The sequence below is a fragment of the Capsaspora owczarzaki genome (genome assembly GCF_000151315.2).
Source record: "Capsaspora owczarzaki ATCC 30864 unplaced genomic scaffold supercont2.3, whole genome shotgun sequence".
NCBI lineage: Eukaryota > Filasterea > Ministeriida > Capsasporidae > Capsaspora > Capsaspora owczarzaki.
The window spans coordinates 425904-451301 of NW_011887294.1; the positions used below are offsets into that span (position 1 = coordinate 425904).

Genomic DNA, 25398 nt, shown 5'->3' on the forward strand with positions numbered 1-25398 from the left:
AGAGGTGTCTAGCAATTTTTTTTTTTGTTTGTTTGTTTGTTTGTTTGTTTGTTTGTTTGGTCCTTCTGTTGTTGTTGCTGCTGCTCCGTTACTTGTCACCAAACTCTGCCCAAGAATGCAATCCTTCTCAATCTCCAACGTCACTCGAAAATTCCACAACTGTAGAAACAAAAAACTCAAAACAGCATCCAACGATGAAATTTTACACTCGTCATGTATTGTTGCAGTGAACAGCCAGGAAAAAGTGCATGGTTTTAAGGAAAAACAAGTTACAGGGACGACGAAATCAAGGACACACGACAAAGCAAGGACCAGGGCGTTGCCAGGAGAAGGAGACTTCGCATACAATTCGAAAGGCACTGTTTACTTGCCCTTAACAGAGATGCTGCCGGTGGACGACACGTAGATACCGTCGAGGAACTTGCGGATATCCTTGTTGTGGACTTTGACGGACTGCTGGATGACAGCGGCGGAGAGGGAGACATCCTCAACGCTGTTGCCGCGGAGGACGATCTCATCCTTGACGTTCTCCTGCTGCTCGACGGTGACGCCGGGGATCATGGCGACGGTGCGGACGACCTTCTCGCCGATGAAGTTGCGGATCTCCATCTTGGTCTTGTTCTCGATAACGTTGACGTTGATGGGGAAATGTGCGTAGACGAACTTCATCTTGTACTCGAAGCCCTCAGTGACACCCTTGATCATGTTGTTGATGTGCGAGGTCAGGGTGCGGACGCAAGCGAGCTCCTTGCGGTTGCCGAACCACATGTCGACGCGGACGCGGCGGCCAGCGTTGAGCATGTGCATCTCGACGTTGAGGTGCTTGAACTCGCGCTCAAGAGCACCACGGGGGCCGGTGACCTTAACGTTGCGGGCCTTGACGGCAACCTTGACTGTAAGATGTCGCAAGACATGGATGACAACAAGGGAGAGAGAGAGGAGAGCGAGAGAGGGGGGAAAGAAAAAAAAAAGTCAGGAAATGGAAGACAACGCACGACTATTGCTGCTAAACCTCAAGCGAAAACGTTCACGTACCGTTCTCCGGGATGTCGACGTACGAAGTCTGGAGGATTTGCCTCATCTCTAAAGGAACAAGCGAGGGCTGCAAAGCAAACAAGCAAAAGAAGTGGAGTGAGCAAAACAAAAAGAAAAAAAAAAAAACACGAACGAAAAGAAAAAAAAAAGTCAAGCCATCCGCCACAGTTTTCTGAATGCGAGAGAGAGAGATGGGCTGCGTGGCAATGAGGCAAAAAGCTGACGGCACGCGAAATCCACGTTGAACTGCGATCGACGGCAAAGCGAGACGGCGACGGAGGGCAGGGACGAAAGTTGACCCGAGCCAGTGTCGTCCCTCGTTTGCTGCAAACTCCCTCCCCCTGGCTTCAGTGCTGGCTCCCCTTGCTCCCTCTACGGTTGGATCGCGAACAAGTCCACAGTGATTGCATGCCGGGCGAGGGAGCGGACCAGGACGTGGCTGGACGAAAGGGCGAGGAGCCGCGGAAAGAGGAAAATCCCAAGACGAATCACCCACACTACTTCAATCCGCCGCCCTGCCGACTTGTTCCATTGCACCACCCCTCTCGCGCGATGGAATCGGTCAGCACGCATGATTGCTCAACAGATTTGGTGGGGCAGGAGGCGCTGGGACGAGCGGATGATGGGCGAAGCATCGCAACAGCGCACAAGCCAAAGTCGAAAACATACGAAAAGAGAGGCCGAACATTACTTTGGGAAATGCAAATCATAAACCCAGATCGACACGCAAGTCAACGAGTTTGGCTCCCAGCTGTTAATTGCGCTATCCATTGTATCGTTTGGAAGAAGGGTAATTTTTTTCGTTTTCATTTGGGGCTCGTTGTCTGAGGTGCAACGCTCGAGTTCACCGTCCGCTGGGAACGCACTGGTTTTGAACATTGGCTTGCGACGGGCAGCCCTTTCCCGTGCGTTCTTGACTTGGGTTTGAGCATTACAAAGCATGGCGAGAGGCAGTGAATGTCTCGAGGAGATTGCGAGAAACACCAGCACGAGGAACGTTGCACGAAATTGTTTGACTTTTGAAACAATCATTGGTGTGACAATTTTGGGGGGAACACTTTGAACACGACAACACAATCAATGCAGCGCAAGCAATGTAGGAAGAAGCTTAAAACAAAACAACAAGTCCAACACGGAGCATACCCCCAAAGAGCAACATGAACTCAAAAACATCCAAGGCCACGGACGGTCCACTACAGGTAAGCGCAGTGGCCGTAGCATCGCGCACCAGCATCTGTGCTCGAGACCGGAGCCACAATAACAAAGTCGGTCGTGGGCGTAGCATCGCAGCCCAGATTGCAGTTGCCCAGACCGTCGAGACGACCGAGCCTGCGGCAGCACAGTTGATCATCAAAGCGATAACCCTCAGCGTACGAGTTTGCCTTGTACTGCACCCAGCAATCCGCAAAGCCGGCAAAGTAGGAAGCAGTGTGCACATGAGAAAGCTGACCCTCACTGAAGAGGGCCAAATCCTCGGCGGGCGGCGCTGCAAGAGTTGTGCAAGCACCATCAATTGGAGCCTCGCCACTCATGCACGAGGTGCAGTACGTGGCAGAGCCACTGCATGTGCGGCACGAGGCATCGCAGCACTGCGACGCCGAGTCAAAGCAGTCTCGAAGGCAAGTAGCGTCGCATGCCAAGTCAATCACTTCGTCCGTGTCGTAGGTGCCGGGGACGTCACCCTCGAATGGGTTGCCAGAAATCACAACGCCTTCCCCGAGCAGCGCGCCACAGGGAATATGGAAGAGACCAACGGGCAAGGTCGTCAATTGGTTGTGGTTTAGTCCAATGTACTCGAGTTTTTTGAGATTCGCAAACAGCAGGCCGGGTACCCGTGTCAAGCCACAGCCCTGCAAGTCACTGCGCGTCAAAAAGAGGCAAAGTACAGCGGTTTGAGAGGGGACGGTGAGCTTTCAATATGTTTGGCAACGCTACAGTCACCCACAAAAGTGATTCTCACATTGACTCGATCGTGGATTGAAGAGGTTGGAAGACCTTGCCTGGAATGCGCTCGAGATTCGTGTTCCACATCATCTCGCTGTGACAAAAAAAAAGAAACAAAAAAAACAATCAGCTTGAAGAAAAGACTGGTGCATGGCGTCAACGGCAAACTCCTTTACAAGTAAATAAGCGAAGTCAAGCCCTCGAAAGCATTGTAATCCACCGATTCCAGGTCGTACAGCGCATTCAGACTTCTACGAATGGGATGCCAAAAAAATGTGAGTACAAGCATCACTCCCGTTTGTCTTCATGCTTGTTCTGCAAGGCGTACAGTTCTTCAAGATTGGTCAGCGTATGGAAGCCGAAAGCGCCCAAGGTCGTGATGCCTTCAAGTCCGTTGTATGTCCTTGGACAAGAATCATACAACAGCAGAAGAAAACAGCGCACAAAATGAGCCCACACCCTTCCTCTCCTCTCGGAGGCATCAAACTGCACAGAAAACTTACAGACGAACAACCGATGCGCCGAGACCAAGGTCGCTTGGCTCAGCAGGCCCGCTCAACCAGAGCGACTCTTGAATCGTCAGCTCTTCGAGCGCCAGTGTCGACAGGGCATTCTTGGAGCTGCGGATGCGACATCCAGAAATAGACAGAGTGGTGCACCCAGAGCCCGAGAACGTCGACAAGTGCACAACGTCAGAGGCAGCGTGCGTGCAATCGCAAGTGTAAACCGTTTCATTCAACGAGCAAGCGTCCGGGTTGGGCAGCAACACACCACCAAGGCGTGGTGGTTTGGGCGTTCGGCACAAGTTGGAAGCCGTGGCCTGGCAAGTGTTTCCAGGAATGTCCGCAAGAACAAGCGAGGCGTTGAACGCGGCAAACTCTGCAGTGCACGCGAACGGGCGCGCGAGAGGAGCTCCCACCTCAGCGTACGGGCGGGACACAAAGTCGCTCGGCAGCGTAAAGACATACGCCAAACAGCCACCGGCCGGGCAGTCGACAAGGCCGTCGCCGGTTTCGGCCGAGTTCCCGCTGGCCCGCGTGGCCCAGTATCGGCACACCGTTTCGTACGTGTCGCGGAGCTGCGGATCCGTCACGGAATCGGCCACCTTGCAAGTGCTATTGGCCGAATCCCAGTCGCACACGTCGCGCGGCAGGCAGCGCACATAGTCCTCGTTGACCTCAATGTCAAAGTCGTCCGCAATCCAGGCGTTGTCAAGAGTGACGGTCAAGACACCATTCTCCAGTGTGGGAACGCCAGGCAGCGCGACCGGAATAATGGGCTGCGCGCGGCTGTTCCCGTCAATGTTGTAGGTCGGGTAAATGCGGGCAAAGTGGCCGTCCGTGGCCAAGTTGAAACTCGTGCCGACGTAGATTTGGTAGGTGACCTTGCTGGTGCGTTGAGGATAGAGCTGGTACAGGACGTACGAATCAGACGGAACAAACATGTCCTTGCCGCGGATAAAGTTAAAGTCTTTACAGTTGGGGCCAGTCAAGCTTTGGCGGTGCGTGTCGATAAAGTAGGTCATGTCGCTCATGGTCAGCGCAGGCGCGGACCACACAAGAGACCCGGCCATCATCATGCCATTGGTGCAGCTGAACATGTTGTTGGTCGAGTCCACACTCTCGCACAGGTCGCCAGAGCACGGCCGGTCGGTCGGCAGCAGGAACTGCCGGTACAGCGGGACTTGCGTATAGTTGGTCGATGCGGTACCATTCACAATGGACCAGTCAGATACCACTTTAAACCAAGCGGGGTGCATGGTGGAGCGGGCTGCCATGGTGATGACGGAGGTCAGCATGTCGTTGGGCACCGTGTTGACACCAAACGACTTGCATTCGGCGATTGTGGTCGGTGCAAGGTAAAAGGTGTTTTCGCTCACGGACGACGAGCGGCCGGTGATGCTGGAGGTTACACCCGTCAACGAGCCGTCCACATCAACCAGAATGGTGGATGCGTCAATCGGAGTGACACCAAGGCCTGCAGAGATCGTCGGCGGCTGTTGAGGACTCGCAGTAATGTACTCGGCCGTAATGTCGAGGACGTTATGACGCATGCTCTCCTCATCAAACGCACTACGGCGGAAGGCGAAGGCCGGAGGATAGTAGAAACCGTTGGGCTGCTTCCAGCCAATGCCAGCGTTGATGACGTTCATTTGCTTGTTGCCAGTCGCTGCCACGGGTTGGGTGGTCATGCGGTAGATGCCACACGATGAGGACTTCTCGGAGGGGTCGCAGGTAAAGTTCTTGGCCGCCATGAAAATGTTGCCGTCTGCAAAGAAGGGGCCGTCGTAAATGGTAATCAGCCGCGAAGGCTGGAAACCAGCCAGGGCGTATGCAACACCCTCAGCCTTGAACGGACAGAGCTTGGTGTTGAGCAGACAGTCGCTTTCGGGGAACGATGGCCCGGCGCGGCCAGCCGTCGCGCTCTCTGGTTGAGTGGCACCAATGAAAATGTTGTTGTACGCCAGCATCCACAATCCAGGCACAGCATCCAGCCAGCTGCCGCCAGTCACAAAGCCCAGGCCACCAAACACCTGATCAGTCACCAGACTGTTGGAGAACAAAAACCAGTAGCCGCGCAGCCAGATGGATCCAAAGTTCACCTCGGGCCAGTTGTACGACGTGCGGAAACGGTCAATAACGGCCGTCGAGCAAAGGCCTGCATTCAGCTTGTAGTTGTCCGTGGCGGCAGTGGGTGGGTAGGTGTTGAGCTGGATGCCACGAGAGCACACCACTGCGTCGTTTGTCTGGTAGTAGGCAAAGTCGCTGTTGATTTTGGTGGGCACAAAGTTTTGCGTCACGATCGGCAGCATGTCGACAGTGATGGTGTAAGGGTTGATGACCACATTCTTGCCATACGGGCCCGGACCGCCAAACCCAGTCAGGCCCACCTTCGACGGATAAATGTCAATCGCAGTCTGCAATGCCAGCGGGGCAGTGGAGCAACTGCATCCTCGGAAGCGCTTGATGGGGGCAATGCGTGGGACGGACGAGAGCCAGTTGGCATAGTCCTCGTCGGTGCCAGTCTTGAAGGTCCATTTCATTTGGCGACTCGGGCCGCTCAACGACGAGCCCAAGAGCCAAAAGCAACTACCCCAGCCGAGAACGCCAGAGACCATGTTGCCCACGACGTCATTCCACATGTTCATAAACCAAAAGCCAACAGGCATGTACTCGTCACCGCCAAGAATCCCGCTGAGACCCTGAACTGACGGGACAATGCCCGGAACGGCGCGAGCTGTCGGCGACGTGGGCTGCTGCGTCGCCAGATAGTCCTTGAGAGGCACGCGGATGGTTGCGGCCAGGTTGTGGCACACAAGATTGTTGATTTCAGATCCGTCTTCAAAGTAGTAGCCATGGCCGACAGACAGGTAGCCGACGTTGCGAGCCAGCGTCACCCCGCTGGAGGCATGCACTGTGAAGAATCGAGTCATCGAATCCCACGACGACGAGTCCTTGACAAACACGTTCGTGTAGTACACCTGCTTGGCGAGATGAATATGGACTGGATAGTGACCCATCCGACCACCTTGGCCGAGCTGGTGAAACTCGACTCCTTGGATCTGGTACCGTCCAAAGCCCTGACGCACAACCGTGTGCCCGCCAAAGTAGCACGCGGGGTTGTTGGTGGCGACAGTACAAGCCGAGGAAGCAGGAAAGTTGTCGGTAGAGGTTGCGCCCAGCGAGTAGACCTTGATGCTGCGGGACAGCAGGCCGACCGCAGCACGCACATCCGCGTCCTTGTTGGGGTTGTTGGAGTTTTCCGAGAGCTGCTCGTCCATGGGGATGAGCGAGCCAAAGTGATTGTAGGCCAGCGGCGCGACCAACGTGACTGTTGCGGAATCGACCACGTCGGCTGCCAGCTCCGCCGTCTCCGTGTGGCTTGGATACCAATCCGTCGTGGTCAGAATGATCTTGTCGCCCTGGCGCCAACGCACGGGTCGATCGAGGGTGATGGTGGATTGCCCAGCTGCAGCCGTGACGCCAAGGCGCACCCAGCTTTGGCCCGTCAGTTGAGCCCAAGCATCAGAGCTGAAGGGGTCTGCGGGGGTCTCGCACTCTGTCGGGCGGGCCAGAGCAGGGTTGACAAAGTCGCTCGGAGCGACGCCATTTCGGCCAAAGAGCTCAACCGACCCACCGTACGAGACAGCGAGAACCTTGTGGCCAAACGAGTTGCCAGGACCGTCGTACATGTTGTCGGAATAGGCCTCAAACAGGGCGTTCTGGTTTTCGAGTGCGCACGACCCGGCCGAGTTGCACGGATCGCTAACGCTGCTCGACACGTTGCAGCACTGCTTGTTGGAGACGCGCTCGGCGGGGTAGCACCCACCGGCCGTTTGGCAGCGAATGCCAGTGACGCCGAGGTTGGTGCCCTGGTTTGTGGGATCGGTGCCCCACAGACCAATCTGCAAATTGCCGCCGTTGCAGCCGAAGGGCTTGCACCAACGGCCACCGACCACGCGCCCGCCTTGCTCGACCAGCATGGCATTCACGCGAAAGTCAATCACATTGCCGTCGTCTTCAAACCAGACAATGCCGCCCGCGAGCACATTGACGTGATGAAACACGTACGATCCGGATTGGAAAATGAAACATTCGGACACAGCGAGGTCTTGTGCGGGGTTTGTCGCGCTGGAAGGAGCAAACACGGTGCAACCAGCAGGAGGGGTAGCATCGTCGCAGCTGAGATTGCAAGCGGTATCCACTGCACTTGTGGCGCCAACGATGGTCGCCACCAAGAGTAGAACTGGCAGCAGAACGCGGCGGCGGCGCATCATCTGTTTTCGAACGACAATCAAGGTAGGCAAAGTGAGATGAAGGATGCCAATGTTTTTTGGGTTTTTTGCTGCTGGGTGTTGACAAAAACGAAAAAGCCGACAAATCAAATCATAAAAAAAGAAAAGATCTTAGAAATCGGCGAAACCTTTGTTTTCTTTTCGGCGAAACTCCAAAACGTAGGAATAACTAACGCATCATGGTGATTCCATTCCGAGGACGACGACGACGACGACGACGACGCCGACGACGACGAGAGTAGAAGAGGAGAAGAAGACTCAGGGCGGTGAGGCGCGAGGGGGAAGGGCGAAGGGGAAGCAGAGGGGGGGGGGAACGAGAGTAGAAGGGGCGGGAGCAGAAGAGCAGTTGAATGCGATCCATCGGGAAGCGGGAAGGCACGGGAAGGAAAGGGGGTTGCGACTGCTCAAGATGGAGACAGAGAAGGAACAGAGAAGGACAAGAAGTACGGAAGGAAAGGGAGAGGGAGGGAAGGGAAGAGAAGGGGGATGGACTGGAGGCAGGGGGGAATGAGCGTGGGTTGAGGGAGCGGAGATTCAATTCAAAAAAAAGCAAAAAAAAAGCAAAAAATCAATCAACCCACTCACTCCAACAGAAGGAAGAAGATGAAGACTGAGGATGATGGAACCCCACCTCCCATTCCAGACCCAAGCCGTGAAGCGTTTTGAGAGGAGAGAGGGTAGGAGATGGGTGAATAGCAACGACAGAGCGGAAGAGGAGAATCGCAATGTGAAAGAAGGGGGAAAGAAAGGTGACCTCCTCCCACTCAACCCCCCTCCCCAACAACACCCAACAACACCCACCCCTGCGTTTAGTGTTTGGTAACCAGCAAATGCAAGATAAAACTCACACTTGTTGCTGATGAAATGAGGAGTGAAGAGTGCATTTTTCAAAATCCCTCCTCCTTTAAAAAATCCTGGAAGAAAAAGGGGCGAAACCAAAAACAAAGTGAAGGGCGCGCCAACCAGCTGAGAACGAGCGCGTTGAACTTTGAGCGCGCGCTCGACGCCTCGCCCCTCGCTCTCTTGCTCACGTCATGGTTTGCTCTTGCTCCTGCTCATAGTGTGGAAGCCCGTGTGCTGGCATTTTTGCACTGAGGACAACAGGCGAATGGTGATGGATGACTCGTCTGTTTGATCCATCAGTGGCTTGACTCATGCATGCATGCATTGGTTTGGCCATCGATTGCCTTCGCGAGTCACTGTTCAGCAAGTTGGTTCAAGCTGAGCTTCCATTCAGCCTAAACTTACAGTGAGCGTTTGAATGTTCTGAGTCTCTTTCCGTTTCATCCTCATCCGTTGATGCTTCACTCTGACCCCCATTCCGACTAGATCTTCTCCAATCTCTATCTGTTCTGCTTTTCTCTACGTCCACTCTCTATCTTTTTCCTTCTGTCAACGCAGTCGAGATGCGCTCGTTCGGAGGCCCAGCAGCATCTCGCCTGGCGCCACCTTCCGACGGCGCCTCATCCGCATCCTCGTCATCCGCATCATCATCATCGTCATCCTCCTCGTTCAACCATGGCAGTACCAGCGGCTATGGCGGACAGAGCGGACTCCCATCGCGGTCGTTCGGGACGCAGCAGCAGTCATCATCATCATATCATCCGTCATCATCGTCCTCCTCCTCCTCCTCCTCCTCCTCCCACTCCCACCACCACTCACAAACATCATCGCCAGCAGTGCGATCCACACAAGCGCAGGCACACTCGGCGCAGGCCCAGGCGCAGGCGCAGGCTCAAACGCACTCGGCTCAGCAGCTGCGGCCAGTGTCGACGGGCGACCCCGAAGACACGGCGACCATCGTGCAGGGGATGCTGTGCCCGATGTGCATGAAGGACCTGCGGACCATCACCAAGCTGCAGGAGCACTGGGAAGAGGCGCACGCGAACGAGGACAAGGCCATCTTTAGCACCCTCACGTCCTGGTTTAAGAGCAAAGGCAAGGGCGCCGGCTCGAGCAGCGGCGCTTCCACCTCAAACTCGGGTGCTACAACCCCGACGTCCGCAATGGCGCCGGGCGGAGGGGTGGGCGGCGCTGGCGGCGGCGATGACTCTGAATTTGTCACCCGAGCGCACTGGGAGGATGACAGCGCGTCCTCGGTGTGCCGCGAGGACAACTGCAACAAGGAGTTTGGATTTCGCGAGCGCAGGCACCATTGCCGGAAATGCGGGAGACTGTTCTGCGGAGAGCACTGCATGTACCAGATCCGACTGAATGCGCTCGCTCAGCACGATCTCGAGAACGGCGTCATGAGCAAGGTCTGTCGAGGCTGCTTTGAAGGGCGAACAATCCTGTCGCAGACATTTGGCGCCAGCCGGAGCTGGACGAAAGACTTCCAGGCCATCCGGCGCAAGCACAACGGCGACCTCGAGCTGAGCACAAACCAACGCCTAAACCGCTTGGACAAGCTGCTCTCTCAGCTCGAAAAGGCGCGGAGCACCGCCACTGGCAAAATCATGCTCACGCCGACGGCGCGCAAGGCGGCCGAGCGCGCGGTGGTGGACTGGGAGGATGACTCAAAGGTGTCGGTGTGTCGCACCTGCGCCCGGTCGTTCGGCCTGCGAAACCGGCGTCACCATTGCCGCCTGTGCGGCTTTGTCGTGTGCGGCGAGCAGACGTGCTCTGACATGCTGTCACTGCGCTCGGCCAAACGGCTCACCGACAACGCGGCAGGTGTCAAGGCGCGCAAAATTCAGCTGACAACCGATGCCGGTGACGAGGATTTGGAGGTTCGCGTTTGCCACACTTGCGTTCAGCTCATGTTCCGACGCGCCACCCAAGCAGCCCGCGCCAAGGCACGACCGCCGCAGTATGCACAAATCTACGAGCGACTGGCTGTCGTCCGGAAGCAGATTGAAGAGCTCTTCCCGCGCTACCGCGCCAAGGCCGAGAAAGCCAACGACGTGAGCAATCCCTATCGCGATACCGATCGCGGCGAAGGGCTGCAACTCAAAGCCGAGCTGTCAAGCTTGTTTGACCAACTCGACAAGCTCAGCCAAGAGATTTACACTTGCAAATTGCCAGAATACCGCGGCACCGAGCCCGAACCCGCCAAAGACAAGGCCAAGCGCGAACGCAAAGCCGTGTGCCAAATGCAAATCCAAAACAACATTCGCTCTGCCGCGGTCGCCTACCGTGCAGAAAATTTGATCCAGCTCGAACTCTTGTCAACACGGCGGAAGGGTGAAGCGGCACCTGCACCAACCTCTGGGCCGAGCGTGCAATCTGCTCCGCCGCCTCAACCCCAGCTCTCGCAAAACTCTCAATCCATTCCCTCGTTATCGCAGCATCAGCAGCCACATCAGCAGCAACAACAGCAACAACAGCAATCGCAGCAGCAGCGCGCTGCTCCCGCGGCCTCGCAAGCAGCTGCAGGCCAACAAACACAAATGCGGTCGTTCGACAATTTGCTGGACGCTGATTTGTCATCCGGCAACCGATCGAATAACAGGGCTTCGTCCTCTTTTGCGTCAAAGCCTGCATCTGGCGGAGCCACCCCATTAGGAGGACGCCAGGCCTCGGGAGTGAATAACAACGCGCTGAGTCTCCAAGCCCAAGTCGCCCTCGAGCAACGGGACAGAGTGAAGGCGTTTATTGCCAAGGCAGAGGCGGAGGGGCGCGAAGAAGAGGCAGCGACTCTCCGACGCGAGCTTGAAAACATGACTCGGTTTATGCAAGACATGGGGTTGATGAGCACCTAAGCTACTGCTACGACAACTCCGTTTTGTTTTGTTTGTTTCACACCCCCCCCCCATTGTAAATTTTTTCAATCTTTCATAAATTTGTGAATTCATACAGAAAAAGTACAGTACAGACCAGCAGCACATCAGACAGTGGCAGACTGGGAAGCGGGGCGCGGTGTGCTCGGTGTACGCCGAGCCACAGGAAGGAGTCGGGACATGACGGGAACCGGGGACATGCGTGACTGATCAATGGCACTGCGGAGAACGGTCGCAAGCAGCAAGAGGAAGGGCTGTGACGGGGCATGCCAAGCACTAGCGCGAAGACTGGCAAGATACCGACGAGCGCGCGCAATGGCGTTCATCTCCCGAATGAGCGCGTTTTGAGAGCGGGGTGCCGGTGACCTTCCGCGGTGTGCCTGCAGCCGTTGGAGCAGACCGAACAGAGCAACTTGAAGCGAGCAGGCGGGATTTTGGACTTCGTAGAACTGCGACAAGGGTGCCACTGGCAGGTCTGCCTGGATGGCAAAAGCAATCGCCAAGACTGCGTTGCTGGCCGCATGCGCCGAGGTAGCACTGTTGACCATTTGCACGAGGCTTGTGTAAGCCCGAATTACAAAGGACGCGGGCAAGCTGCTCGACAAGGCGGACTGCGGCATCAGAGACCCGCGCTCGAGCTGGATGGTGCGCGCGAGCGAAGCCGAAATCCATCGGCGACTGGTGGTGGTCCGTCGAGCCAGGGGAATCGATGGGAGCCCGCTGGCCGTCAGGGTGCAGCCCATCAACATTGGCTGGGCAGTGTTCAAATCAAACCCCTCAGCGCCAAAGACCCATTTGGTTTGCATGAGATGGCGATACGCGCGCACAGCCATGTCCAGTTGGTCTGGCTGGTGGCTAGCCCCCGATACCAGTGCGGAAGCGACGCGCCAGCTTGGCTTCAAGAAGGCATCGTGCTCCACTCCAAACAGAGTCTTCGCAAACCCGGGGTTGGCAAGCGTGCGCTGTCGGTGACGATGCAAATACGTACCGTCGGGACCAAAGCGACGCGTTACAACATCAAAGCAATGTCGAAACTCGGCCTGCAGGCTGGTTGACTGTCCTGCCGCAACGAGCAGCGCTTGCAATCCGTGCGAACGCACGTGCTCGTGGTGCGCAGCACCGTTGAGCTGCCGCCACACGTTGCGAAGGTGTGATTCTGGCTCCACGTCACGAGCAGCCGCTTTCAAAATAGCGCCATACGCGCTAGCGGACAGCTGGTAGTCGGCTTGATGCAAAACGGTCGCCAGGTCTTTGATCGCTTGCACCGCAGTAGCGTCGTCGGTGTGCAGACCGAGCAGGGTGATGAGGTGGGATGCTGCCGTCGTCGGCACGCTGCGGCCTTGCTGGACATGGGCTGCAATGACTAAAGCGGGCAGGCGCAAGCATCGGAGGCGTTGGGCGGAGGCCACCAAGTGAGCAAACACTTGGTCGGAGAAGGTGCACCCGGAGGCAACGATGTGGCAGACAACCTTCATGAGGTCGGTCGAAGTGGGCGCGGCAGCAATGAGATGAGTCGCAAGATCGACAGAAACGCGGTTGGGTGGTCTGCTTGAGCTCGTGTGGTTGGCGAGTTTGATCACAGCGGTGGCTGCAGTCGCCGAGAAGGCTGCGGAAGCGGGCGCAGAGTTTGGCGACCACTGTGAAGCCGCGGACGTCAAGAAAGCACAGGCAGCGGCGATCGCGGCATCTCGTTCAGTGGCAGACGCGTGAACGGTGCCAAACAGGGTCTGCTCGCACTTGCGCCCAGCCTCACCACATGCCTGCAACGCAGAGCGCAAGAGTTGCATTCGCCCAAACGCCAAATGGGCCTGTTGGGCCTGAGTCATCATGCGCAGCGTCCAGTCAATGGCGTCTCGGGCCTCCTTGACCGTGAACGAAGCCAAAGGTGAGCGCGGCGCTAGCAGCACCAGCGGAACGATTGAAGCGTGGTTGGTCGACCGGTTGTCTGCAAACGCAGAGGTTGCCAAGAACTGCTTTGCGGACTCGAGCTGGCCGAGCGCAGCATATGCAGTTGTGATTGGGCGAACCAACCGGCGAGAAATCGAGTTCAACTGTCGGGCCACGAGAGCTTCGTAGACTGATGTCAAATATTGAGCGCCTCGAGTCAGCAAACAAACTAACAATTCTTCCACCACCACCACGTCCTCCTCCTCCCCCGAAATCACAGCAGATGGCTAGGCGCACCAATACACAACCAAACCACAACTTACCAGAAACAGCAGACTTGAGATCTCCGGCGTCGCAGAGCTTCTGGACCAACGTGGTGCAAGTTTGGGAAGAGGAAATGCGGAACTGACTGGGAATGGAAGGAAGGAAATGCTTGAGAATGTGCGACACCATAAAGTCCGCGCGCCCGTTTTCCACAAAGACCTCCGCAAGCAGAGCATATGCCCGATCGCGGCCAAGGAAGTAGTACAAAGTGCGCCGTTCGAGCACCATGATTGCGTCTTCAGGAACCAGGGCATCTTGCAACCCCTCGCTGACGACTTGAAGGAGCTTGGAAGTCGTCTTGGCGGCCAACTCGTCCGAAACCGCTGAAGTGGTGGAGGCGAAAAACTCGCTAAACTCGTTCGAGGCAAGCGCCTGGATCTGCGCTCGAGTCATGGCGCTGTACAGACGTGCAAAAGCATTCACCTCGCGGTCGTAGCGGGTCGTGTTTGGCTGGTTGAGATCTTGGACAATCCGCCCGTTACTATCTGCAGCGAACGGCTTGGCGGGAGAAAAGCCCAACGAAGCATCAAGGTCTTGCACCATCCTGGTCAGTGCAGGTACGTCCTGGCTGATCGGGCTAGCTGGCACCGCCTCGGCCTCAGTCGATGACGCAGGAACCGAAAGCTGGCTCCCCTGCGCGGTGGAACGGGCCTCGGCTGGAAGCGTCAAACCCGTCGCGTGCGCTTGGCTATTAAGCAGTGTGCTGACAGCAAGCAACAGCGCGTCGGACGTGGGCGGCGGCACGTTGCTCGAATCGGACGTTGCGAGCGACCAGATTGGTGTTGTTAGCGGGTCATGGGGCATCGGTAACGACAGATCTGCCAATAAATCGCGAGCGGAAGCTTGATCCCACCGCAAATCAGCACTGAGCGTTCGTTGAGCGAGTGGGGATGATAGTTGTTTGACTGCAGAGGCGAGTTGGGCTGCCATTTTCTCGGCGGCAGCAGATTGGGAGGGAGCTGTCACAGACTGTTGAGGCTTTGTTTTAAGCACCAACTCACGGCGCTGGGCACGCTCCAATGCGAACAGATGATTGCGATGCAAGTATTTGAAAGCGGGCCGAGCCTGCGCAAACGTTAGACTGCCGGCAGGTTGGGAGGGCAAGTCTACGAGTGGGAGGGGGTTGAATTGTTCGGGTTGTTCGGGAGCCTCTTTGGGAGCTGATTGTTTGCTTGTTTCTTTGTTGTTGGCAGCCGATTCTTTGTCGTTGGCAGCCGATTCTTTGTTGTTGGCTGCCGATTTTTTGCCGATGATGGGAGTGGCCGCCGTCGACCCGGTCGTTGCATTTTGCCCAAATTCATGGGCAAGCGCGATGAGTTTGCCAATAAATTGGCGCTTGGAGAGAGCCGTTTGGGCCCTTGTCGCCAACCGACGCTCACGGGCTGTTTGTATTGCGAGAACACCCTTCTTGGCATTACTAGCCGCTGGCTTCCACCACCCAGGCATAATGTTCAATTGGTGCATCATGGCCTGTACGTCATGAGTGATTCGTCTGTGAGCTGAAGGCGGGCTTACTCCGTGCGGTGCCGTTGGATTGGCCGAGTGCGGACGCACGGGGACCTGCTTGAGTGTAAATGGGAACGGATAGGTCAGTGAGTTGGCATTCATGGCCCTGGGATTGGCCGGAGCGCTCTTGGTCGGCAACGCTGGTACTTGCAGCGTCCGTGCAAAGTGCAATCGTTCCTCTGCTTCTGCTGCAACTGTGGCCATGTGCACGGCCGTCCAGGACGGCGAGTTGTGTGGAATGCGTGGTGCTCGGCTTTTGTTTTTTCGCGGTGCGGCTGATTGTTGTTGATGTTGTTGCTGCTGCTTGGCCAGCTTGCGTGCTTCTGTCGAGGAATCAGTTTCCACGGCAGATGTAGTAGCAGCCTTGCTATCGTTTGAAGCTTTTGCTACTGGCGTGTCAGACGCGAGAGGGGCGATGCTGCTCGCGGCAGATGGTTGTGTTTCACCAGACGACGGAATTGCTGACTTCGAGGCCTGTTCGCGGGCGTTGCGCTCGGCAGCTCGCGCCTGCGCCTTGGCGTAGCGACGAGCACGCACTACGTGCTTCACGACAGCCAAGTGGGAGCGTGCCAGATTGGTGTCTGCCAACGCCGCGGCCTGCTTGGCGCCTTCCTGCGAGAACGTCGGCAGCGTGTTGAACGCGAGCTTGCGCGGTGCAGCCGCCCGGCCATCTCTGTCAAGAACAGTCCTCCGTCCCGGGATGCCGAGCTGGGCCGCGGTTGGGTTGCGCCACTTGACGCCAACGTGCGATCTCGCCTTTGCAAAGAGCTTGAGCGCGAGCAACCGCTCTGCCGACAGCCGCCCTGTGGGCACCGCAGCGACCTTCCCGAGCAGCACCTGCGGGTTTTGCACGTTGCCCCTGCTCTTTGCGGCAATGGAGCTCGGCTGTGACTTGGACTTGGACCTGGCCTTGGGCGGCTGCTGGTCTTCTTGGCTCGTGCTCGCCTGGCCGCGTGCGTCTGCAGCCTCGCTCGTCGTCCCACTCGTCCCATTCTGACCACCGCTCGCTTCAGTCGCAGTCATAGTCGTGGCATGGTTCAGAGTATGGCTAGTCGTCGTAGTTGGAGTCGTCGCGTGCTGGCTTGATGGTGGCGTGGTAGCGGCTGCGGCCTGACTGGCTGCTCTTGATCCCAATCCATGCAATGCCGCAGCAGCCATCCTGCTCTGCCGCTGCTGCTGTTGCTGCTCCACCAGCACCAGTCGAGCACAGCTCAGCATTGATTTGTGTTTGCTTTTCTACGCTGTGCTGAAATCAAGTCAAAAAGTAGAACAACAACAAAAAAAAAAAAAAAAAAAAAAAAGAATGGAAAAGCTTCGTTCTCAATGCAAACTCCATACAAAAAAAGGCGGTAATTCTCGTACGACTATTCATCATCCAGCAAGCTCGGATTTCAGTCTTCTTTATTTTCTTGGTTGCTCAGAACGGGAATGCGCAACATTTTCCGCAAGCGGTCTCCCAGCGACAGCCACCCAGCGCACTCGACCGACGCTGCCTCTGCTGCCTCTGCTGCCTCTGCTGCCGACGCACACCACCAGCCTGTCGGTTCCCACTTGCAAGTGCCTGGAGCGGGACCAGCAGCAGGAGGAGGCAATGCTGGGAACAGCAGCAGCAGCAGCAGCAGCAGCGGCGACGGAAGCAAGCTTCGTGCTCGAAGTGCCAGTCCGACGTCGGTTGCCGGAGCAGTCATGTCGGCCATGTCGCTGAGCAGGCTGAGCCCCAGCAAGGTCAAGGAGAGCAAGGAAGAGCGCAGGCTGAGCAAGGCCGCCGCCAAGGAAGCCAGCGACAAGGCCGCCAAGCGCATCTGGGAGTCGCAGAATGCTCCTACCAACATCCTCGACCTGTCCGAGTGTGGCATTGATGAGGTATAGATGGATGTACAATGTGTGTATGTGTGTGTTGGGGTGTGTTGGAGTGTTTGAGAAAGAGTGGTTTTGAATTCTCGTCGATGCGGCTTGCTTTTGCTCCACTCAATCTGAACCAATGCTTGCTTCTTTGGGTTGGTTGATAGTTGCCTTCAGAGACAAATGCGACGTGTAACACATTCCGCAAAGACGTACGGCAAGCAACCAGTCTCTTTTTTCCTTCCTATTGTTGAAGGCAAAAAGGCTAAAGTAAAGTGCGGTTTGGCTGACTTGTGAACGGTGCAGATCTTGCTGGCACACTCCAACCGGATTGCAGTGCTCCCGCCGTCCATTGCGCAGCTCACCAAGCTGACGGTATTGTCGTTTTGTTTTCCGTCATTGTTTTTGTTTATGGAGAGGTTTCAGCACTCTGAAGCATTCATTCTCGTGTAATTTTGCTCTTCATTCACCACCGCGCTGTTCTGCTCTGCGCTGCTCTGCTCTCTCGAGACAGATCTTGGACTTGCATCGCAATGGACTCGAAGTCATTCCCCCCGAGATTGGTCAACTTGTCTCCTTAAAGTCGTTGGACTTGTCGTTCAATCACATTCGCTCGCTCCCGCCCCAAATTGGCAACCTGTCACGACTTTACGCCCTTCGTCTGCGAGGTAGGACACGCCGCGCCCCCCCCCAATCACACTGGATGGTACCTCCCTTCTTTGCATTCATAGCCTCACGTTGATACCAATGCTCGTATTGTGTTTGGCACACTTTAGACAACCAACTGACACACCTGCCGCAGGAAATCCTCTCACTCCAACTGCTTTCGTTGGACTTGCGCGACAACTTTTTGACCCAAGTAAGATACCACTGACATTGGAGGGGGAAGTACCTTTTTTTTTCTGGCGCCGTGGACCGTCTTTGTTCTGAAATCTGATTTTGGCTGTTGTGCTCTGCAGCTGCCGGCCAACATGTACCAAATGACCACGCTCCAAGAGCTGGATCTGATCGGGAATCATTCTCTCGACTTTCCTCAGCAGAATGTGATTGCATTGGGCACTCGCGCAATCATGCAGGCTCTATGCACAGGTACCAAGAATCTCTCGACTTTTTTTTTTTTTCAAAAAGGCCTCTCGTCCCTCTCCCCACATAGCAGCTTACCCTTTTCTTGTCATTGTTTCCACGTTTCATCTACAGCGAAAGGAGTGGAATATGTGCTGCAGACCCATGTCGTGATGGCCGACGTGGCGCAAGCGTCGCCAGGGTTTGTGACCTCGTCGGGCCAAGTGTCGGCGCTCTCATTCACACAAGCAAAGCAGGCAGAGGACGAGGCCCTGATTGAGCGGCACATGCGAGAGCGCCAGCTTGAAAAGGAGCGTGTGCAACAGCGCCAGCTGGATCGCGATCGCGAGTTTGAGGAGCAGGTGCGCCAGCAACGCGCCCTCGACGACCACATGCGCGAACTGAGGTCGCAAAATTTTGCCGCGGTGCTCGCAGAGAACGACCGCCACTCGGAAGTGATGGCCACGGCGCACATGAAAACGCAGCTTCAGCAACAGAAGCTGCTCATCGAGCAAATCCTCAACGCCAGCAACGTCGAGAGCTCTGCCATTCAAATTTCGCTCATCCGTCTCGAAGAGGAGCGAATTGGCTTGGCCATCCAAGAGCGGATTCAGAAAGACAAGAAGCTGCTTGAGGCTGAGATTGCACGTGCATGCGATGCGTCGGAAAAGCGTCGCCTTGATGAAATGCGTCGGGCGCTGCATGAGCGCGAAGCTGCCGAGGAGAAAATGGAAGCTTCCCGCGTGGCCTACGAACAAGAAAAGGCAGCCGCTGCCAAGCGCGCCGAGCAAATGTAAGTTTGTCGGAGGGATGTGGGGGGGGGGGTTTTGTTCGCTGGCACATTTTGAAACTTAGTATTTTTTTTTTTGGCCAAATCTCCCGCGATTTTCAATTTCACGTGCGCGTTCGCAGGCAAGCCGAGTTCCAAAAGTTTGTTGATGGCACTCTGACGGACAAGGCAGATCGGGCCAAGGCTCTGCATGACAAACTCCAAGCAGACCAATCGCGATACCAAGAAGAGTTTGTTCAATGGCAGTTTGCGCGAGACGCCATGTACCAGCAGATCAACATGGACATTTTCACCCTGCAAGAGGATCTCGGTCGCCTTGCGGTTATCGTGCGCCAGAAACGCGATGAGCGGAATGACGCTGATGTCGATTTGTTGACCGAAGAGCAGCATCGTCTCTACCACAAGATGTGCATGTTGGTCGAACAGCAGCGCGCTCGCGAGGGCGAGCTCCGTGTCATGCTGACCAACATGGATGCCGAGTACAAGCAGCAGCAAAAGGACTTGTGGTGCCACGAGTTTGCCAAGCTGCTGGCGCGCCGGCCCGCTGATGTCGACTTTTCCGAGCAAGAGCAGCGTGCCTACGCCAGTCAGTGCAATCCCAGTGTCCTGCGTAGACTGGCCAAGCTCAAGCTTGAGCATCTCGCGCCCATCTTTGGTCGCGAGCACATTGACAAGCGTGCATGGAAAGCGTTGACCGATGTGCATCTGCAAACCATTGGTGTCACTGCTCTCGGCGATCGCCTCCGCATTCTCACGACCTTGTGAGCTGTATATTTAAATCGTGTTGCATGTTGTATGTTGGCTTGTAGGGTTGCCCAAGTGATAAAACGATTAGGTTTTTTTTTCTTTGCTTTGTTCGAAAAACGTTGTTCACGTCGAACACGAGTATGACAAACATTCCAGCAAAGATAAGCACCGACAACCTCTTTTCGAGAAAAAATAATCAAACAAGCAAAACAAAATCAAAACAAGACAGAGAACGGCGGTTGAGGTGCAAACTCGGGACGACGTTTTCACGCTGGAAGGCCGTCGACCAACCCAAAAATCACGGCCCAACCGCTCCACAACACTCTCTTTTGTTGTTGTTGTTGTTTCTGGCACACTGCTTCTGTTAATGCCCGTGGCCAAATCGACGTGATCGCGTATCAAACATGCAATCGGCAGCGAAATTGGAAGGGATGACAGTGTTCATGTAGGCAATCCAGGTGGAAGCGGGGCACTCGGTCGACGGGCAGGCAGGGAGCTGCTGCAGATCGCCATTGTAGAAGACGCGCACAAAGAACTCGCCGTTGACATCCTGCCACAGCTCGATCTGGATGTTGGACGCGTACGGCGGCCAGCGCCAGCCAGAAATGTTAAAGGCGCCCAGAACAGCGCCGATGGTGCTGTCGTGGCCCGAATAGTAGTAAAAGTTGTACTGGGACTTGTTTCCGCTCACGGCAGACTGGAGCGTGTCGCGAAGCGTGGCCGAGAATGCGCCAATGCCAAGCTTGGCCATCACGGTCTGGTTGTAGTTGAGGAAGGTGTAGGCGTACTCCCAGTCGCCCAAGGCGAACGTGCTCTGTGCGTCCTGGGCCGACACACACGGGGTGCCTGGATTCTGGCGAGAGCATGGAAGAGGCAGGTTGTTGCACGTGCGCACCTGCAGGTTGTCGAAAAAGTGATCAAAACCGCCCTGCCAGTCCGTGTCGAACGCGGTGTTGAGGCGATCCAGCAAGGCCTGGTTGCTGGACAAGTGGTTTTGCCAGCCAGCAGACGCGGACATCAAGGCTTGCACGGTTGCAAGGTTGGGGCAGGCGCCGGGATTCGAGGCCATGGTTTCGGCCGAGCTCGGGACGGTGTGCAGCGGGACGGGATAGAGCTCGCCCTTCAGGGTGGGGAAGAGGCCTGACAGCAGGCTTTCGGCAGACTGCTGGGTGCGCCAGTAGTCGGTGCTGCGCGCGTACAAGGTCGGGGTTGCAGGCATGTAGTCGCCCTCCAGGAACTTGAGCTTGTCCACATAGATGCCGCGCAACTGCGAGCCCAGAGTGCGCAGCTGAGTGATGCCCTTGGACGTGAGCTGGCCATCAATGCAGTTTCCTTGCCAAATGGCGTCCTGATAAGGATTCGCCTTATCGAGCAGCGGGAATTTGAGCACATTCGCCTGGGTCAGGGTAGCCGAGCCGTCGTTCGAGGTCATGCCCGACACGGCAAACTCGCTGCACAGGTTGTATGTTGCCGCGTCGTCGGGCATGATGTTGACGGGCGTGCGGTCTCCGTGGCGCGTAATGAGCTGGACTTGCTTGAGCTTGGCGCCCGCGTGCGAGCCCGACGGCAGCGGGTAGCTTGCCGGGTCTGGGAAGTTTGCCTGGCAGTACGAATACGCAGCGTTTGCCTTGTCAGCAGCAGCAGCGGCGGCAGCTGGAGCGGCGAAACCGGCGGCAGCGAGGAGCAGAAGGCCCAAAGTGGATGCGGTCACGAGCGGTACCGCCGACCGCCGACGGGAAGTGCGCGCGGCAGTCATCGTGGATGTGGTGCGCTCTGTCGTGGATGAAAAAAACAGTAACGTTGACGTGAGGAAGGGTTGTGTGAGGTGAAGCGCCTGGGGTGCACCCAGGAACAGACGTAGTAATGCCAGGTCAGCAAAAAAAAACAAGAGCGTTGGTGTTTTTGAAAAAAAAAAACGTAATGGATTTCCAGTCAAATTCAACAAACGGCGTTGTTGTGAACATGAACATTACCACAGCAAAGTACGTACAAAAGGACTGGACTGGATGAATGAATGTCTATTATAACAATAGAAAAGATACGAATGAATGGACAACGGAGACGATCAAAGTTGAAGTTGAAGGAAAGCGGAGAATGCGCAGAAGAACAGTTGACTTGCAATTCCTCTCCTACCGCAAGAGTCAAATGCTGTATGCTCCAAGCCTGTATTCAGCAATCAAACTGAGCGTCAACCAGCTGTTGGAAAAGATGAGACTAAACGAGTTTTTACTCATCAAACTGCCGACAAACACAACCGAAAAGAACAATCACCAATGCGATTAGACAACGACGCCTCGACGCTTCATCCGCTCCATTCATACCGTCCCGAGGTCCGGTACAAGAACCAAAAATCGTCCGAGAAGAAAAGCGTTGGACACGCAAACACAAAGCACACCGACACAAGACACAAAACTCCCATGTTTTAAAAAATAGTTTCTCCGCAAACTCCGGGTCACACGGTTGCTGGCCTCTAAACCTTGGGCGCACTGCGGTCATTCGTCTTGGTCTTGGAAAGACCAGACTTGTTGAAACCAGTAATGGATGAAAGGAGAGCACCACGAGCTGCAAAACCAACCACACACACACAAAAAAAAAACCAAAAGTCAGTCAACCGAAAAGCAAAGGCATTTACCAAACAAGAAAACCGCAGACCAAAACGAATCGAGGCCATACCGGGCTGAGGAGCTGGCATGCCGGCTGGTGGCGGCGGAGGCGGAGCGGGTGCGCCGGACGGTGGCGGTGGCGCAGCAGGCATGCTGGCCGCGGACGCTTGTCTTGAGACGGGAGCGGGAGCGGACGCAGCAGTGACGGTGGACGGTTGCCGACTGACGGAAGCCGGGCGTGAGCTCGATGAGGAGGACGTCGACGGGATGGACGAGAGCGAGCCAGAGCTGCTCAGCTGGTCTGCGAAACTGACCGTTTCACCATTGTTGGCCGCCGTGGCTTCGGCAAGCTTCTTGCGACGCAGCGATTTGCGAACTTTGGGGTCGGCGGACATCTCCTGGACCTTTTCTTCCTGCTTCTTTTCGGCCTCTCGCTCCAGGCGTCGGTACTGGCTGGCACGCTTTTGCTCCTCGACCAACTTGGCATCCAGGTTGCTGCATGCCACGCGCATGGCTTCCTTGACGGAATCGCGCATTTTGATGAGGGTGCGATCCAGGGTCGAGGCAGCCGGCGCCTCGGCAAAGTAAGGGTTTTCAATGAGCTGATCCACGGTCGGCAGCGTGCCATTCTTGCACGCAGTCTCGGACAGGATGGACTCGATGATCTCCTTGAGCTGCGGCGACGTGCTGGGTAATGGCTTCCAATCGGGTGGCAGGATGTGGTCGTACAGTTCAAAGCCCGTGCACATTTCGTACAGAACGTGTCCGAAAGAGTAGACGTCTGCCATGGGAAGGGACGAGATTTTGCGCAGCAGCATCAGGTGTGGTCGATGCTTTGAAGGGACGCCGAGAAGACCGTTTTCAATATCGGTGAGCCTGTGAGTCAAGAGTAGTGGAGTGAGAGGAAAGAAGAGAAAGGAAGAAGGCAAGCACGTGAGACAAACAAGAATGTCTTTGTGGGCAAAAGAAAGTGCGCTGGCCACTTACTTGCAGACGTCCCCATCAAGTAGAATGTTGCCAGAGTGAAGATGGCCGAACGGGATGTTATTCAAATGGAGGAATTTGAGAGCCTGTCATCAAGCCAGCAAACGGTGAGTCAAGTTGACAAACAAGCGTGCCTGTGAAGGTCGCAAGGAGAAGACAAACGCGACTCGACACTCACCTCCAGCAGTTGGCGGCCATATCGCCGAATCGTAACATCATTGAGTTCCGTGCCTCGAGCATCCGCAAAGTACTTGAGCATGAATGGGTTGCGAGGTTTGGAGCAGTTGTAGATACGATCCTTAAGCGATCCCATGGCGCAGATATCGCGAATGACAAGGGCTCCGGATCGATAGTCGATGAAGGAAATTGGGTAGACGCAAGTGACGTGCTACAAGCAAGAGAAATTTTCAATCCAGAGGAGGAGTGTGAGAAGAGGTGCTTCTGAGAAGCAGATTTTGAGTCAACTGAATGGTTGCTGGTGATTACCTTGAGGGCCATGTATACATGTTTGAACAAGCCAGCAATTTTATCGGTTGGTAGCGGCAGTTCTGGCGTTTGGTCGACCTGTCGGTGCGGTGACAGCCAAGTGAGAGATTTGCATCGTGCTGGAAACGTACGAGGATGCAATCAATGCAACGTCACAGCAAAAGAGGTTGGCATTGTTTTACCCATTCGAGCAGCTGTCGGTCACTTCCTGGGCCAGAGAACAAGTAGTAATGCTTGCGAATGCGGGAGCCCATGCGATGCAGAGGTTCGCGAATGGCCCAGGTGGGTTGGGAGCGAAGGAACATTGAAGCATCGCGCAAAGCTTCCTCTACAGGCAACAGCAAAAACAAAAGTGTCAAGGAACAATGAGAATGGCGTGGGATGCGCAGAGGGATGAGCACGACACCGACAGTCGTTTGGCAATGTTGGGTTGTTTTTTTTTAGCTGTTGTTGTTGTCTGTTTTGGAGCAAGACCCCGACACACACACACACACACGAGAGTCAAACAGCAAAGTAACTCAACGTACCATCAAAGCTCCTGTTGTAGTTGTTGGGATCAAGGAACGCCTTGACTTCTTGCAGGGTGGCGAGCGGTGGGAAGCTCATGACTGCCTCCATATAGACCTGCAAGCCTCGGCGGCGCTCTTCGATAAACTCTCGCGTCAGGTTGCCAAACACTTTCTTGGGTGGAAGCGGGAGATTCTTCCTGGGGAAGAGCGGCTGTGCATGGAACAAAGCGAAGCAGAAGGAAGAGCAACTGTGAGGCAACTTTTTGTTGAAGGGCAAAGTGGGCACGTCGTCGATCGCCATCAACAGAAAGGGGAGTGGAAGTTGGATTGTTCTTGCTGACGTATCGCACCAAAACAGCAGCGAACGACACGACCTCGTCGAGGGGGAACAAGTGACACGAACAGGGATGAACTGAGACAAATCATACTACTGTCGGTGATTGGGGGTTGGACCCCCCTCCCCTCTCCCCCGACGCGCGAGACTGGCCGTAACCACAGAGCAAAGTAGTTGTGTCACATCTCTCTCCCTCTCTCTCCCTTCAACGCGTCTTACCTGGATGCGATCGTGAAGCAGGTCAAAGTCGCTGTAGCGCTTTGCAACGCGCCAGCAGTTGTCCTTGTTTGGCCCCACGCTGGACGCGCAGCACGTACTCCTGGCGTTGCAAAGAACGAACAATGTCAGATGCATGAACAACAGCGAATCTTGCTGAACGAGCAGCGCAAAAGCGAACGAGCAACAGAGAAGGAAAAAAGGGGGGGAAACAAGGAATCGAGTCACGCTGGGCGCTTCAAAAAAAAAAAAAAAAAAAAAAAAAAAAAAAAGTCATCATCATAGAGTTATTATTGGTGATTGTCATCATCGCTCAATCAATGCGAAACTCTCAATCAATGCGAAACTCGTTCACTCTCGAACGGCACGCTGGTCCTTTGGTTTACCGTGTGATCTTCAATCTTCTGGGTGCCTTCGACAATGCAGTACAGCGGAACACTGTCGTCGACCACCGTCGCAGTCGCAGGCACAACAGTGGCGATCGTGGCCGTTGCTGGAGCCAAAGCCGTTGCGGACATTGAAAAAATACAATCAAAAATGAAATGAAAAAAAAAAGTAGACTGTTTCCATGTGAAACCAGACAACGCATCATGCCATGGTGCGTTGGAATAAGCT

At 55.5% G+C, this 25398-nt stretch overlaps 7 protein-coding genes across 7 annotated transcripts; 2 read left to right on the forward strand and 5 right to left on the reverse strand.

The window, feature by feature from the left end:
- Positions 1–182: 182 nt before the first annotated feature.
- Positions 183–1152, reverse strand: CAOG_02138 (60S ribosomal protein L9). The gene is made up of 2 exons (XM_004348838.2): positions 1036–1152; positions 183–893 (listed from the first exon to the last, which is right to left on the reverse strand). The coding sequence occupies exons 1-2, from the start codon at positions 1079–1081 to the stop codon at positions 364–366; spliced, it is 576 nt and encodes a 191-aa protein (XP_004348888.1). The 5' UTR covers positions 1082–1152; the 3' UTR covers positions 183–363.
- An 881-nt stretch (positions 1153–2033) lies between these two features.
- On the reverse strand, positions 2034–8394 carry CAOG_08583 (hypothetical protein). The gene is made up of 6 exons (XM_011271881.1): positions 8360–8394; positions 3483–7756; positions 3308–3382; positions 3156–3230; positions 2996–3073; positions 2034–2895 (listed from the first exon to the last, which is right to left on the reverse strand). The coding sequence occupies exons 2-6, from the start codon at positions 7754–7756 to the stop codon at positions 2229–2231; spliced, it is 5169 nt and encodes a 1722-aa protein (XP_011270183.1). The 5' UTR covers positions 8360–8394; the 3' UTR covers positions 2034–2228.
- Positions 8395–8808: 414 nt separating this feature from the next.
- CAOG_02141 (hypothetical protein) lies at positions 8809–11475 on the forward strand (the record flags this gene model as incomplete). Its single annotated transcript, XM_004348841.1, has 2 exons — positions 8809–8811; positions 9475–11475. 2 exons carry the CDS (start codon positions 8809–8811, stop codon positions 11473–11475), a joined length of 2004 nt encoding a protein of 667 aa, XP_004348891.1.
- A 65-nt stretch (positions 11476–11540) lies between these two features.
- Positions 11541–16475, reverse strand: CAOG_02142 (hypothetical protein). Its single transcript, XM_004348842.2, has 2 exons — positions 13704–16475; positions 11541–13570 (listed from the first exon to the last, which is right to left on the reverse strand). Exons 1-2 carry the CDS (start codon positions 16426–16428, stop codon positions 11601–11603), a joined length of 4695 nt encoding a protein of 1564 aa, XP_004348892.2. The 5' UTR covers positions 16429–16475; the 3' UTR covers positions 11541–11600.
- Positions 16476–16578: 103 nt separating this feature from the next.
- On the forward strand, positions 16579–19740 carry CAOG_02143 (hypothetical protein). Its single transcript, XM_004348843.2, has 8 exons — positions 16579–17073; positions 17220–17264; positions 17359–17427; positions 17567–17720; positions 17829–17911; positions 18012–18141; positions 18250–18907; positions 19027–19740. The coding sequence occupies exons 1-8, from the start codon at positions 16639–16641 to the stop codon at positions 19667–19669; spliced, it is 2217 nt and encodes a 738-aa protein (XP_004348893.1). The 5' UTR covers positions 16579–16638; the 3' UTR covers positions 19670–19740.
- On the reverse strand, positions 19719–21647 carry CAOG_02144 (hypothetical protein). Its single transcript, XM_004348844.2, has 2 exons — positions 21625–21647; positions 19719–21424 (listed from the first exon to the last, which is right to left on the reverse strand). The coding sequence occupies exon 2, from the start codon at positions 21405–21407 to the stop codon at positions 20016–20018; it is 1392 nt and encodes a 463-aa protein (XP_004348894.1). The 5' UTR covers positions 21408–21424; positions 21625–21647; the 3' UTR covers positions 19719–20015.
- Positions 21648–21813: 166 nt separating this feature from the next.
- On the reverse strand, positions 21814–25344 carry CAOG_02145 (hypothetical protein). Its single transcript, XM_004348845.2, has 9 exons — positions 25170–25344; positions 24787–24886; positions 24252–24444; positions 23907–24052; positions 23725–23802; positions 23417–23626; positions 23242–23324; positions 22325–23130; positions 21814–22213 (listed from the first exon to the last, which is right to left on the reverse strand). Exons 3-9 carry the CDS (start codon positions 24340–24342, stop codon positions 22122–22124), a joined length of 1506 nt encoding a protein of 501 aa, XP_004348895.2. The 5' UTR covers positions 24343–24444; positions 24787–24886; positions 25170–25344; the 3' UTR covers positions 21814–22121.
- Positions 25345–25398: the final 54 nt, after the last annotated feature.

Coding starts and splice junctions, on each gene's coding strand:
- CAOG_02138 (XM_004348838.2), bottom strand. CDS start 1,081: ATGAGGCAAATCCTCCAGACTTCGTACGTCGACATCCCGGAGAACG. Junction 894..1,035: donor CGTCGACATCCCGGAGAACG/GTACGTGAACGT, acceptor GACATCTTACAG/TCAAGGTTGCCGTCAAGGCC.
- CAOG_08583 (XM_011271881.1), bottom strand. CDS start 7,756: ATGATGCGCCGCCGCCGCGTTCTGCTGCCAGTTCTACTCTTGGTGGCG. Junction 3,074..3,155: donor TTGACTTCGCTTATTTACTT/GTAAAGGAGTTT, acceptor TTTTTGTCACAG/CGAGATGATGTGGAACACGA. Junction 2,896..2,995: donor CAATCCACGATCGAGTCAAT/GTGAGAATCACT, acceptor TTTGACGCGCAG/TGACTTGCAGGGCTGTGGCT.
- CAOG_02142 (XM_004348842.2), bottom strand. CDS start 16,428: ATGCTGAGCTGTGCTCGACTGGTGCTGGTGGAGCAGCAACAGCAGCAG. Junction 13,571..13,703: donor TCTCAAGTCTGCTGTTTCTG/GTAAGTTGTGGT, acceptor ATTTGACATCAG/TCTACGAAGCTCTCGTGGCC.
- CAOG_02143 (XM_004348843.2), top strand. CDS start 16,639: ATGCGCAACATTTTCCGCAAGCGGTCTCCCAGCGACAGCCACCCAGCG. Junction 17,074..17,219: donor CCGAGTGTGGCATTGATGAG/GTATAGATGGAT, acceptor GTTGGTTGATAG/TTGCCTTCAGAGACAAATGC. Junction 18,142..18,249: donor CATGCAGGCTCTATGCACAG/GTACCAAGAATC, acceptor TTTCATCTACAG/CGAAAGGAGTGGAATATGTG.
- CAOG_02144 (XM_004348844.2), bottom strand. CDS start 21,407: ATGACTGCCGCGCGCACTTCCCGTCGGCGGTCGGCGGTACCGCTCGTG.
- CAOG_02145 (XM_004348845.2), bottom strand. CDS start 24,342: ATGGAGGCAGTCATGAGCTTCCCACCGCTCGCCACCCTGCAAGAAGTC. Junction 23,627..23,724: donor ATGTATACATGGCCCTCAAG/GTAATCACCAGC, acceptor TCTTGCTTGTAG/CACGTCACTTGCGTCTACCC. Junction 22,214..22,324: donor CATGCCAGCTCCTCAGCCCG/GTATGGCCTCGA, acceptor TTGGTTTTGCAG/CTCGTGGTGCTCTCCTTTCA.